Genomic DNA, 14,218 nt, shown 5'->3' with positions numbered 1-14,218 from the left:
TGCAGGACGGCCCCCGGGCAGAGACCAGCTCCCACTGCAGCCCTGAAGCTTGGGGCAGACAGTGGTCCCAGAGCTGAGGTTCATGGGGAGCACCCGCAGCTGTGCCTGGCACTCTGTTGCCGTGTGTCACAGTGCAGGCTGCCTTGTACTGGGTGAATGCACCAGCCCCTGCTTTGACTGACAGGGGCCTCGCCCATCACATCTCTCCCAAGGCTGCAGGCATTTCACAGGCCAGAATCTGAAGGGGCGCAGAGGTCAGAGCAGTGAAATTATCCAGACTGGCTTTTTCAAAGGCCCCTTAGAAGGAAGGGCTTGAGCACAAACGCTCTCTGTTTGCCCCATGAACATCGGGCTGAGTGGCCTCTTTGGCTCCAACCCACTTTCCTTCTCGAGCCAACGTTACCCACTGCCTCCCACATCCCCCCCGTGCCTTCCCACTGCCTTGTCCTGTCAGGGCTTTCGCAGCCCCTCATCCCTTGCTGGCCCCATCCCCTCAGGGTCTCCCTCAGCCCGGCCAACCTGCCCGGCAGCAGCGCCGCAGCCCCACAGGAGCTCCCGAGGAGCCCCATCCAGAGGCACCTCGGAGCCCTCAGCAATGCAGCCAGCAACACACGGGCAGGAGGACACAGATGGCCGTTCCTGCCTGGGACAGGGCTTGTGGCCATCTCCAGGCACCGGTCTCACAGGGATCCCTGGAACTCCGGCCCCTGCCCACCGGCTCTGTTGGCAGCACAAAGGCTTCAGCAAAACCACCAAAGGCCAAGGGGCTTCTGGCCATTTTCCCTGCAAGCCTGCACGTGCCTGGGCAGCTTGCTGAGCCCAGGCACCCTTTGCTCCCTCTTCCCCTATGCCCTGCAGAGCCTGGGCAGCAAAAGAAAGATCCTGGGAGTCTGTCTATTATAACACATCCTATATTTATATCCTACAGAAAAGCAAAAAGAATGAAAGAACAATCTTGAAGAAATTAAACACTGCTGCTGGCTCAGGTGGCCCCAGCAGACAGAGCCTCTGGGATCAGCACTCTGCACAGCTCCGGCAGCGCAGCCAGCCGAGCCCCAAGAGACGAGGCCGTGTCCTCCATGCCCTGCGCAGCTGATCATGCAGGCTGTCCAAGAGGGAATATCCAGCTCTCTCTACTGCCTGGAGGATGTACAACGTTTGAATTGCCAGGCTTCCAACGGCAACGCTGATGTCATTTGCCGTGCCTTCAAGGGCTGAAAGAGAGAGCAACAGAGCCATGGTCAGATCCCGGATCTGAGGGGACCCGAGGAGACCTCCCTGCCAGGGCCATCCCAGCCGGCTCCGGCCATGGCCAGCAGGGAATAAGGGACAAACGGGATCAGCCCGAAGCTGCTGGCCACGAATCCCCCAGGTGGCCCTGAAATCTCCGTGTGCTCTGCCCACGCCGCCCCTCGTCCGCACAGGGAGCAGAGCCCTGCGCAGCCGGGGCACGGCTTGCAGCTCCCCCGCCAGCCCCTGCTGACAGCCCGCTGCCCTCACTCACCCTCACAGATGAGCTGGAGCTCTTCCTTCTTCCCCCTCAGCTGCCGCCCGGCCATCCCTGCCAACACAGAGCCTGTCACGGCCCAGCGGCACAGCTCCCTGCCAGCGGCGCTGCCAGCCCTGTGGCCACACGGCCTCCTGGCCCGGCAGGGCTCAGCCGGGCCCTTGCCGCACGCTGCCGCCCAAGGGCACGGCTGCGAGAGGGCGGCAGCAGCGCCCAGGCCAGCCGGGGCTCCACCCCGCCGGGCCCGGATGGCGCTGCCGGGGCAGCAGGCGGGGCTGGGGCCGAGCTGCGGCGGGGCGGGGAGGGAGCCCGGCCTCGCGGCTCACCCAGGAACCTGATGGCCGCCTCTCGCAGGGGCTCCTCTGGGCTCTCCAGGTAGGGCATGGCCTGGCGCAGGTGCTCGGCCGCTCTGCTGCTGTCGTCTGCCAGCTGGAGAGAGCGGCAGGAGGGAAGGCTTGGCGCGGGCTCAGCCCCTGGGCCGGGCACTCCCTGCGCCCAGCCCCAGCCTCCCCTGCCCGCACCGCCGTGAGCTCGGGCCCACAGGAGCCTGGAGAAGAGCCCGCGCCGCCTCTGGCTGCAGCAGCGGGCAGGGGCACAGCTGCCAGCCCCGCACACTGAGCACCGCGCTCAGGGGGATTCTCCAGCCTGAGGCTGGCACTTCCAGACCATCCTTACCAGGCACTCGGTGAACTTCCACAGCTTCTTGTTCTTCACCACTTTTTCCAGATCCCTCCTCTTCAGGAACTGGGCCACACAAAGCAGCGTTTCCTGAGAAGCCTGGAGAGCAGCAGAGACACGGAGATGGCCCCACAGCCCAGGGCGCAGGACCTGTGTCCCTGTGCCAAGGCCTGGAGGAGGCTGCAGCCCAGCAGGCGCCAGGGCAAGAGGCAGCTGAGCCACCTCCCAGGGGGACAGCAGCAGCCCACGAGTCCTCACCTGTGCCACACGCCCATCCTCATCATGGCAGTGGAAGAAGAGTGGCAGCAGACTCTGGCGCGCGTGTGTCTTCAGGGCCTTTTTGTCCTTTTGCAGTGGAAGAGACACCAATGTTTGGAAGAGCAGGATGGAGAGCAGCTGCACCTGGCTATTGTCCTGTATGAAAGGAAGAAAAAAAGACCTGAGCATCGGCTGCATGGGGCTCAGCTTGTCTCAGGCCTGGAAATCCACAGGGCACAAAGTGTCCGGGCAGCAGCCAGTGCCTGTGGCTGGAGGCAGCGAGCCTTACGTGGTCAAAGAGTGGCAGGAGCGCCTCAACCAGCCGCAGTGCAATGGAGCTGCCTATCAGCATGTCCTTGTCCTGGGAGATAAAGCTGAGGAGCGTGACTGTCATGCTAACTATCTCTCCATCTGTGTCGCACAGGAGCTCCACAAGACTTTCAGTCAGGCTCCCCATTTTTTCACTCTGTGCGGAACACAAGTTTGTGAAACGCCATCCTGCTGCCGCAGGGCCTAGAGGCCAAAGGGCTGTTGCGGAGCACTTGGGCAGCTGAAGCAGGAGGCAGGAGAGCTGGGAGCAGCTGCCCCAGTGCCTAAAGCCCAGCAAAGCCCAAGCGACTGCATTCCCGAGCGCAGCCTCAGCCGCTGCCCCCTTCTCACCATCGAGGGATTGTCAATGAGCTTGAGAAGGGCCCTGAGCGCCAGGCGACGCCTGTCCCTGCACTTGCTGTGCAGGTGCCTTGACAAGATTTGCAGGACTCTGTTAGCACTGCCTCCACTCAAGTTCAGGCACTCGAGGACCTGAAAGGCACAGGGCAGTGACAGGGGACCCGGCCGGCAGGAGCCCGGAACCGCACAGGGCCGGGCCCAGGCAGCAGCACAGGGCGCGGGCACCCGTCCCAGGCAGGTGCAGCTACGAGAGGACAGAGAGCTGGGAGGCAGCTGAGCGAGGCAGCGCTGGCCATCAGGCTCACCTCCACAAGGAACGCCAGGGCGGGCAGCTCCCAGCGTGGCTCCAGTGTGTTGAGCAGCTGGAGCAGGTAGCGAGCGATCCGGGAGCACAAGGGGATGGAGACACGGGATATCTCCCTGGCAGGAGAAAAAGTAACCAAGACTTTGGGCCGGGGGACAAACCTCTCCCAGGACGGACTCACAGAGGTCTGGTCTTTCCCCAGCATCCTGCAAGGGGCCCTGGGCTATTTGGGAGGCGGCTCCTTGTGGGTACCCTCCTCTGCCAGCCTTTTCCAGTCTGCTTGGCTGTGCCTCGGTGACAAGGCCCTCTGGCCCACGACCTCTGGGACTGTGTGGGGCACCCTGGGCACAGAGCACAAATGTCAGAGGCAGCGGGGAGAAGGGGGTCTCACCTGGCCAGCAGACCCACGGCATAGTGGTGGGTGTCAGCACACAGCAGCGTGTCCCAGCCACGCTTGCGTTCCATTGCCAGCACCACATCCTCGTGCTCCATTTGGCAGAGCAGGGACTTCAGGGTCCGCACTGCAAACCTGCGTGCAGAGCAAAGCCCAGGTAACACTGGGAGCACTGGCTCCTGCCCAGGGATGTGGCAGGGACAGAGGAGTGGGATGGAGTACCTGTTGGGGCTGGTGGCAAGGCCGTATTGCTGCTGGCATCCCTTCCAGAAGGTATCGACCTCCTCTGGCATATCCAGAGTGCTGAAGAACACTTGGAAGAGCAGATGCACAAGTAGGTGGGGGAAATACACCGTCACCATATGTGGGACACAGGGCACCTGGAGGATCTCCCACATCACCACAGTTGCCTGCAAAGGACAAAGCCCCCCGAGACAGCGCTCAGTGCCGAGGTGTCGGTGTGGCAGGGCCCGAGCACGGGAGGGAGAGGCCCGGAGAGACGCAGGGGGAGCAGCGGGCCTGGTGCCCCTGAAGCTGCCCCGAGGCCAGGTTTCAGCCCAGCGCCTGAGGCAGGGAGATGCAGTGGGGCAAGGAGGATGGAGAGCTGCTGGGCAGGTGGCCTTGGGGCCAGCAAAGGCCAGTTGCAGAAACTCACAGCCAGGACAAAGACACCCGTTTTGTCCCCATCAGAGGTGAACGTGCTGTGCTCTGGCCAACTCCCCAGCACATCGAGGAGCATCAGCTGCACTGGCTCGGCAGTCCTGGGCGAGCACATGATGCTCTTCCACATGGTGAAAGCAGCTCTGTGGGGTTAGAGCTCTGTCTCAGGGGGGTCTGGGACACAGCACCGTAGCCTGGGCAGCAGCGGGGACCTGAGCTGGCTGCCGGCTCTGCCTCTGCCCACTGCCCCTCGCCAGCAGCGCCCAGGCAGCCCAGGCCTGTGGGGACAGGCTCCTGAGGGGCAGCGAGGGAGCATGGCAGCAGGCTCGGGGGCTGAGGTGCCAGGGCTGGCAAAGGGAGCAGCCAGAGGGCCCTGGGGACTCTCTGTTGGTCAGACATCTGGGACAGGCTGTACAGGCTGATGGGCTGGGGAGCCCTGAGCCCTCTGGGCAGGTGGCCCCATACCTGTCACAGGATGGGGCCACACACAGGAGCGTCATTACTACATCAGCAGGCTGTTCTTCAGTGAGATCCAGGAGGGCCCTGTTCAGCCTCTGCTCAGCAAACTGATTGTCCATGAGCCACTCGTGGATGTACCTCACCATGGCGGGCACCTGGAGAAGGCACGGGGAGACTTGGAAAGCTGCCAGAGGGAGGAATGTCCCCAGCTTCCCCAGAGAAGTGCTTCCCTTCCCACCACACTGCCATGGCCTCAAAGGCTTCCAGTGACCAGCGGGCGTGGCTTGGGAGGCCAAGCAATTCCTGGGAGGATCAAACCCTGGCCACAGGCTGCTTATTTGCTTTGGATTGCAAAACCCGCCCTCTACGAGCATATCCAGCAGGGCAGCACAGGTCTTGGTTTTGAAGGTGTGTGAATATGCTCTGAGCCCTTTGCCCATGGTGCTGGGCTCTTCCTCCTGAATCCTCTTGATGAATTTGCAAACCAAGTGTAGGAGAAGGGCAGGAAGCCAGGGATGTTCCACGGAATGCTCCAAGCGCGGTGCTCGGCTGAGCGGTGCCAGCAGGCCCAGCCCAGGTGGGGATGGCTGCAGGTACCTCCACTGTTCTGCGGAAGAGGCCACGGGCGGGGTCCTGCTCTTGTGTGCGGTCCATGGCTGCATCTGGCAAAGAGCGAGCGCAGCCAGAGCTGAGGGGCTGCGGGAGAGGCCGGAGAACACAGCCCAGCCCTGAGCTCCCCAGGCAGGGACAGCCCCGGGATACCCCAGGGGATGGAGCACGGCCGCTGCGGGGTGTCTGCCCGGCCCCTCTTCTGTCCTGTCCGTGGGCATGTCCTCAGGAGATGGGATGGGATGGAATGGGATGGGATGGGATGGGATAGGATGCCATGGGATGGGATGGGATGGGATGGGATGCCATGGGATGCCATGGGATGCCATGGGATGCCGTGGGATGCCATGGGATGGGATGGAATGGTGCCAAGCTGGCTGCAGGCACCAACCCTAAGCCCAGCTCTGCCACTCACCCTCCTGTAGAGTCTTGAACCGCACCACCTCTTTGATCTCCTCTACTGGGGCAGCTCCAGGGCCTTCTTCCTCCTCCTGCACCCAGGCCAGCTTGGGCCCTCTCAGGGATCTCTGCTCCATGGCAGTGACTGGATTTGAGGCTACTTGCAGGAGAGATGCCTCGGAAAAGCTCCGAGTCAGCGAGTCCTGCAGTCGTGCCTGGAAGGCACCTTCAAGACAGAAGCCTCAGGAAGGCTACAGGACAGCAAGTCCTGCACTCTGGTCTCGAGGGCTCCTGCCACAAGGACAGGAGACTCCTGTCAAGGATTGATTGTGGTCAGGCCTCGAGGGCACCGGTGGCAGGGATGGGAGATGCCTCCGGGGCACCGAGTCCCACGGTCTGCCCTCAAGGGCACCTGCAGAAGAGAAGCCTCGGGAAGGCCACAGGTCACCAAGTCCTGTGGTCTGGCCTCGAGGTCAGCTGCAGGAATAACGCCTGGGAAAAGCTCCGGGTCAGACACGAACGAGTGCGCTGTGCGGGGGCTCCTCACGGCACCGCTCTGTCCCGTCCTGTCCCGTCGCGTGCTCCAAGCACTCTGGCGTGGTCTTGTCACCGCCAGCTCCTATGTCACCCCGTGTCACAAAGGGCCCTTGGACACGCTGTCCCGTTCCATGACACGGTGACCACGCAGCACCGTGTCACAAAGGGCCCCTGCACACACTGCCCCCTGCCCTGGGGCCGCCCTCCGCCCACCCAAAGTGGCCCAGGTTGGAAGGAATTCCTCACCCCAAGTGTCTAAGACAGCCCGACAGGGTCTTTAGGAACAGCTGAAACCATCAGCAAACGCTGCCCTGCTCTGCGGGCTCAGGGCAGCAGAAGGAGCCCCCAGGGCTGCCGACGCAGCTGTGCTGGGAAGGGCACGGGGCCTTCCACAGAAGCTGGCACGGCCTCCTTGGGACACGTCCCGGCTGGTGGCCATCCTAAACCCGCGGCTGTGACACAGACAAGGAACGTGTGGGCCAGGGCACCAATGCTGCTCGGACCCCTGGGGCCCGGGGAGCGCTGACATCAGCAGGTGTGGCAGAGTCCCTGCCCAAGCAGACCTGCCACCCCCTGGGCCCTGGCAGCTCTGGTGCCCTTCTCCTGCCCCAGAGACCTGTGCCCGTGGGGGGCTTCTGTGCCAGAGGGAGCCAAAGCCCACGTGCACTGGGGGCTGCGCTCCTGCCTGCAGGGGCTCTTGGCAGGAGCACTTGGAGCAACTGCTGACAACACTTGGTCTCTGTCAGAAGCTCTTACTCAATGCTGAAATTATTTTCTCATTGAAGTTCTTGCCTGCAGCATGTTCTCTTGGGATCTGACTCAATAATGTATATGGATTGGGCACTACTGGGTGTCTTGCAATAATCCTCTTATTTACTTCTCTTAAATCCTGGACCAGTCTATACTTTCCTTCAGCCTTCTTAACAGCCAGTATGGGGGTATTATGAGGGGACATGCATGGTTCCAGGATACCTTCCTTTAATAAATGTTCAACCACCGGTACCAATCCCCTCCTTCCCTCTGGTGATGCAGGATACTGCCTCACCCGTATGGGAGGAGTGTCTTTGTGCATCTCTACTTTTATTGGTGGAATATCCAAATACACATATTTTCCTTCCTCTGCCCACACCTCAGGGTAAATCTCTTCGATGTCACTTTAGGTTAACCTCATGAGTCTAACCACCATTTTCCCTTTTTCTGGTATAATTCCCACCCCCAGCAGGACTTGTAAATCTCTTCCTAATAGGTTGGTTTCCAGGTTAGGCAAATAAATTATATCTGCTATACATTGCCTTGAATTTCCCTCTATTTTTACCTTTTCAATATTTGATGCTCTAAATGGTTTTCCTTCTGCCCCTAATATTTCACATGTTTTGCTCCCAGTAGTCATTCCCAAGGGTAGCTTATTAATACTAGACCTATCAGCACCAGTATCTACCAAGAATTCAAAGTCTTCCTCTTGGGGACCCACACTAAAATTTACTAGGGGCTCTTCTTGGTATTTCATTGGATCCCCCAACATATAGAGCCCCTGACACCCCTAGTCATCACCCCTCAAGACCCGCTCTAGGGCCTCTTGCTCTTGTGCAATTGTTTCATCCATCCTCAGCTTCTTACAATCTCTCTTAAAGTGTCCTACTTCCCCGCAATAATAACATGCCCTGTCATTAGGTGCTCCTTCTATTCTTCTTGGTCTTTCCCCTTCCCTCCTGAGTCCGGGTTTTTCCCAATATCGCCCTCTCAAGGGTGTTGGCTTTCCCTGATTTATTCTAGGAGAACGTGTTGGTGGTTCATTGTCAGCCCCAACGCTCTCCCTGGCAACTGTTACCATTATTCTGGCTTTTGCTTTTGCCTTCTCCTCTTCCCTTCTTAAATAGATCCACAGGGCCTCTTTTAACAACTCATTTATACCTTTTTCTTGCCAGTCCTCAGTCTTTTCTAGCTTTTTTCTAATGTCTGGCCAAGATTTAGTGACAAATTGTACCTTTAAAAGCACTTGCCCTTCTGGGCTGTCAGGGTCTATGTTTGAATATAACTGAAAATTTCTTCTTAACCTATTGAGCCAACTTGCTGGAGTCTCATCTTTTTCTTGAGTACTCTCAAAGGCCAGTTTGGTGTTACTGCTCCGGGGAACAGACTCCTTTATACCTCTAATTATTAGAGACCTGTAGTCTCTCATACTCCTTCTGCCTTCTTCCCGATTCAGATGCCATCCTGGATCTACTAGGGCATCTTAAGGTCTCCAGGAGGCCCTATTCTATTCTCCCTTTCCTATATCCGTATGCCTGCCGCTCTTATCATCCTGACTTCCTCAGGACAAAACAAAATGTTAAGAATGGAATTCAACTCCCCCCAGGTGTAAATACTAGGTCCGAGGAACTGGTCCACCTGGTTTGAAATACCCACTGGATCTTCCACCAAATTTCCCAACTCCTTTTTAAAGCTCCGAACCTCTGAAGCTGTGAGCGGTGCATTTACAAATCCTATCCCTCCCAACATCCCTCCCATTGGGACTTCCCTGAGGGGCATCATTTTTTCAGGTTTTGATGTCCTTGACCTAGTATTGCACCAGGGGCCATCAATAGTGTTATCAATTTGGGGAGTTATCTGGTATGTAGTGTCTTGCTGATTAGTGGAAGAAGGAGATGAACTCAAATCCCAATTAGGAGGTGGTAAGGGGATAGACGCAGGTGAGGGGGAAGGATGTAAATTCATATGACTGGGGTTTGAGGTTAGACTTTGGGGTGGCAATGGAAGAGCTGAAGAGGGAGGTGAAGATATAGCAGAGCTAGGAGAAGATGGAAAAGTCACTATTGGGTGAGGTGAAGGCTCTAGTTTAAGATTAGAAACATTAGGGGGAAGTAGAGTGGTTGGAGAAGAAAGAAAGGTTGTGGTAGGGGTCGAATTGGTTGTTAATGGAGCCTGCAAAGGAATCGGGGTGGAGAGAGAGGGTGAGGAAGGGGCTAGGGTTACCACTGGAAGAGTCAGAACAGGAACAGGATTGGGGTCTTGGATAGGGACATTAGGAGGAGGTGGTAGTGGGATCACTGTGGGAGGGGCAGGTAAGGGGCTGGGATTTAGGACTGGGTAAATTGGAGGAGGAGGGGGTAGGTGATCTAGAAGATCCCAAGTCTTGTTAGTTGTTTGTTCTTCCTCACCTTCCTCCTTATTTTCCTCTTTTTTCTTTAATTTACAAATTTCCACACTTCCTTTACCCGCATCCTCAGTCTGCTAGCAGGCAGCATATGTCAGTTGCTCTATATCAAGATTCTCTTGGGTTCTTAAATACTGGTTTAATTCAGAACAGATCCATGGATCATGAGTCCCATACCAGGGCCACTTCCCTTGTAATTTTAGCTTTGGCCAAATTTCAGTACAGTAATAAATCATTTTAACTTGGTCAAGGGTTTTAGTGGCTTCCTTAGAATCCCAATGGTTTAGTAACTGTCCTAGTGGGCTGTTTATGGGAATGCTTTTTGCTTTCCTTTTTTCTTTCAGGGGGCCTCCTTGTTTACTCACACACTGACCCATTCTTAAATAGTCAACTCAAACCTCTAAGGTGCCCCTACCCGAACGGAAATTTACAGACGGGCAACACAAATCTATAAGTAACTCAAAACTCCTTTCTAACTAAATATCTAACTTTAACACAGGCCTTTTCCCTCCTTGAGATAACTTAAACCCCTTCTTATGCTTTCATTCTTCCACTCTCATACCAGGGAGTAACTTTTATTAAGGGAGAAGGGATGGGGCTCACTCACTCTCTCTCTCTCCTTTTACCGGGGTAAATCACTACAATCACACCTTTTTAGGGTTCGGCCCTCTGCCGTACCCCTTGGGGCCTATCCTAGTGATCCGACCCCCCCTAAATGTACCCCCGCGCCTTGCCTCTACCCTAGAGACTGTTGAGCACCTTTTTCAACGCACGCCAGGGTCCCTAGCATTAGAAGCCCCTCCCTGGGCACCAGGACCTCCCCTTGTCTAGCGACCCACCAGGCTGGACCACGAGTCCACTCCCCAGGCTAGACCGTCCTGTTCTAATACCGTGTCTGCCTTCCTCAATTTTTTTAAACGGAGGTAGGAAGGTTCCAGGAGACTCTGTGGGGTTACCCGGGGGTATCCCTTCCCAGAAACTGGGATCAACCCAAGCGGGGCCCGACCCCTTTGCTGTCCACCATCCCGGCTTAACTACCCCTCCCCAGCGGAATAGCCGAGGCAAAAGGGATGTGTGCGGGAATGTGTGGTGCCTGTCCTTGCCTTAACCTAAAGACTCCCCACCCCAGTGCTCTTGGCCGTGGTTCACAGTCTCCTCCCTGAGATCGGGGCAGCGCACCACCTACAGCACGTCTGACCCGGTCCTGGGAAGTGAGGACCCTCGTGGGCGCTTGGTGCCGGCAGTGCCTGGGGTCACCCTGTGATGTGTGTGACTCACACACTGCCTGGGTACTCCACACGCCCGGACCTACCCAGACCTCAACGGTCCTATCAAGGGAGACCTAGCCCTGCTGCGTGCCACTCACACTTGGCTATCCCCTGCATGCTCGCGGGGGGACCTTACTATCCCCAGGGGACACCTCACTCAACAAGTCCTTTTGCTTCCCCCCGTTCCCAGCCGGCCCCCTCGTGGGAGTCCGAAACAGCGATACTAGGGGGTCCACAATCGCTTTGAGGGTCCGAGCTGCCGGCCCTCGTCTCACTCACACACCTTTCGCACGCCCCCTTCGCCCGCCACCGGGGTTACTTACTCCTCCGGTGCTCCTGTGTGTCGCTGGTCAAAGGCTGATCCTGCGGTCTGAGTAGCCAGCAGTCCCGGAGGCCCAGGGTGGGTGGCCGTCCCAGTCCTGGTGTCCTTGGTGGGCGTGGCTATCCCGGACGAGCCCCCAAGTGATAGAAATGGGCCAGGAGACCAGCTCCTTTTTAAGGCCTTTATTAAGTGATCAGCTCTGGGTGGGGGCCCAAGGGGTCGTGCACACCACCGCTGCTCCCTTCAGCAACGCAGACGAGGTGATCAGTTTTGCTTCACAGCAGAACTGGGACTCCCGTCCTCATGGGCATGCCTAGGAAGACGTCTTCTGGCTCGTCGGCTAGGGTCCTCATTCTAGTCCAGTTACCCTAGGTGGTGGTCACCTCCAAAACCCTGTTGATGGAATAGGGGGGCTTTCCCCCAGCAGGTCCAGTCACTTAGTTTTCCGAATTTTAGGTTGGCTCGTTGTTTCTAGGGTCTTTGGTTGGATTTTCTTCTGCTTTGCTTAATTTGCATATCACCGGGACTGTTTCCGACCGCCATTTTGGGAGCAGCAGAGGCGATACCCGAGGGACTCAATAAGGGTACAGGTAAAGGGAGTACAACCAGGGGTATGTAAGGGGTTTAACAGTGGGGAGGGCACAAGGGGGGTACAACCAGGGTGTGTAAGAACAAAGAGTAACAGTGGGGTTGAAAGATAAACTTTAAGGGATTTAGAGATTTTAGAAGAGCTAAGATTTTAGTTAGAGATAAGCCTTACTAGAGTTAATTAAAATATAAGGACTCTGTAAGTAGGCTTTGATGAAGTTAAGAGTTAGTAGTTAACTAATAATTGATTGCTTGTCAACACAATGTTCAGTTAGCTGGGTTTATAATGAAGAATATAGAAACTGACAAATAGCTTTTAGGAACATAAGACAATTGTGGGCCTCCTCTGTTCTGAAACCAATTGAAGACAAGGAATGGGAGCTCTACCAAGGTTCATTTGTCATATTTGCATTGAAAAGGTAGAAAGGTCAAAATGAGGAAGACTTCATTTATTTCCTCATTTTGGGACCCCTCCTCATGAAAGGGACCACTGACCCATTTCAAGGAACAAACTACACATGCTTAATAGCTTTCGGAATGATTAGCATACGAAGCAAGGAATGGGATGTACTAAATTATGAATATGTATTTGTATTTTGGGTATTCAATTCTTGTGTGGATAAAAGGACTCTGTAATCATTTGAGAGGCACGGTGTGTATTTGGGAGCCATCCCGCACGCTGTCCGGCGTTGCAATAAACATACACTTTCTAACTTTAAACTGTTAGAGAGTTTTTGTCCATCACAGTTGGATATTGGTGCTAGATCAATATCCATATTTCTTTAATAAATCGGGGGGGGTACAACAAGGGTGTCTAATAACAAAGGGTATATGTAAGGGGATTAACAGTGAGGGGTACAACAAGGGTGTATGTGGGAGTGTTAACAGTGGGGGGGTATAATAAGGGTTAACATTTATTGACATAATTAGCTTATCACAACTGTAAGTGTTTTAACAACTTTAACCATACTGAACTTGTTCATAACAATAGGGTGATGACAGCAACTGGAACTACGATTGGGAAACGAGCCACCCAGTAAGTTTGCTGTGTTCCAAAATGATTGGTCAGGACTGCACCATCTTATAGAGCGATCAGCGACCAAGAAAAGGACCGGTCGGCAAGAGGATCCAAAGTGCACCAATCGAGCACCCCCAAGAGACTTTAAAAAATCCCTGGGTGCGGAGCACCCGGGCTCTTTCGAGGGTACCTCGTGTCCGCAGGAACACTTTGTCACACAGCGCTGTTAGAGCTACCTCTGGCTTGTGGCGCAGGCCCTAGGCTTACCCTGAGGCCTCGGCCTCTGTTGTTCCAAGTTTTAATAAACAGGCACATTTTTTATAAAAGTCATCAGCCTCCTTTTAATTGCATTTCACCTGTTTACCACAAGGAGGCCCAGCAGCTCCTTGCTGAGGGCCCATTTCATGCAAGAACGGGCACTCAGAATATTAAATCAATTAAAAAGAAAAGGGTGGGGGTAGGTGGCAGTGAAGTGGCCTCAAAGGTTCAACTCTGCACTCTGCTTTTGTCACCAACATTAGCCAAGTTCCTGTGCTTGTTTTCTTGGAGCATTTGTAGTCAACAGAGCTTCAGTGCCTTTGATCAAATCAGTCTTAAGAGCAGCTTGGGGCTGGGTCAGTCACTGAGACCTGAGCACGGACTGGGGTCCAGCCAACAAAAGAACATTAGCTGCAGGCCACCCATACAGCTTTTCCTATTAATGAGCACAAAGCCTTGATTTTTGCAAACAGAGGGATGTTGGGGGGATTTTTGCCCCATCAGGCTGAGGCACAAGGCTCTGCATCCTCCCAAGGAACAGAGCCAGCCCCCTTGAGAGCCAGAAGGCGCGGCCTCACTTGTAGCCCCGGTGCCTCCTGTGCCCCAGGGCACGGCCCTGGCTGGAAATGTCTTGGGCTGCAGCACAGGGCCAGGGCGGAGCTCAGCAGCCTCATCAGAGCCCAGGGCCGCGGCCCTTCCCTGCCGGGGCCCTGGCCTGGCCCGGCCCGGCCCGGCCCGGCCTGAGCAGCCCGGCCTGGCCCCAGGGGATGGGCTCCGCCCGGCCGCTGTGCCCACAGCCTTTTGGGCCCCAGGCTTTGCAAGAGGCTTTCTCCCAGCCTTGCAAAACCTTGGCCAAGTGTCCCTTTGCTGTGCTGTGAAGAGTAAAAAACCCCCTGACATTTACCCTGGTGCACAGCTCATGAGGGATCCCTGCACACCTTAGGAGAGGCCGGAAATACTCCTGTGTGCCTCATGAGGGATCCCTGCACAGCTCAGCAGAGAGCCCAAAACATCCCTGTGTGCCTCATGAGGGATCCCTGCACAGCTCAGCAGAGAGCCCAAAACATCCCTGTGTGCCTCATGAAGTCCAGGCCCAGATAATCCCACTGGAGGAAATGTGCCCTCAGCCCTGGACA

At 56.1% G+C, this 14,218-nt stretch overlaps 1 protein-coding gene across 4 annotated transcripts; it reads right to left on the bottom strand.

Moving 5' to 3' along the window:
• Positions 1–895: 895 nt before the first annotated feature.
• Positions 896–6,667, bottom strand: LOC128820870 (uncharacterized). 4 transcript variants are annotated; one of them, XM_054001703.1, is made up of 15 exons: positions 6,350–6,667; positions 5,954–6,250; positions 5,527–5,591; positions 4,936–5,084; positions 4,466–4,613; positions 4,033–4,220; positions 3,808–3,945; positions 3,418–3,532; positions 3,104–3,244; positions 2,733–2,909; positions 2,444–2,599; positions 2,183–2,284; positions 1,834–1,936; positions 1,505–1,561; positions 896–1,214 (listed from the first exon to the last, which is right to left on the bottom strand). In XM_054001703.1, exons 2-15 carry the CDS (start codon positions 6,072–6,074, stop codon positions 1,015–1,017), a joined length of 1,860 nt encoding a protein of 619 aa, XP_053857678.1. In that variant the 5' UTR covers positions 6,075–6,250; positions 6,350–6,667; the 3' UTR covers positions 896–1,014. The 4 variants fall into 4 exon arrangements, with proteins under 4 accessions (XP_053857678.1, XP_053857677.1, XP_053857676.1 ...); XM_054001702.1 differs by having other exon boundaries at positions 5,954–6,228; XM_054001701.1 differs by having other exon boundaries at positions 5,954–6,667.
• Between the last annotated feature and the right edge of the window lie 7,551 nt (positions 6,668–14,218).

Source organism: Vidua macroura, chromosome 32 (genome assembly GCF_024509145.1).
Source record: "Vidua macroura isolate BioBank_ID:100142 chromosome 32, ASM2450914v1, whole genome shotgun sequence".
Taxonomy (NCBI): domain Eukaryota; kingdom Metazoa; phylum Chordata; class Aves; order Passeriformes; family Viduidae; genus Vidua; species Vidua macroura.
This window is presented reverse-complemented; position numbering and strand designations above follow the sequence as displayed.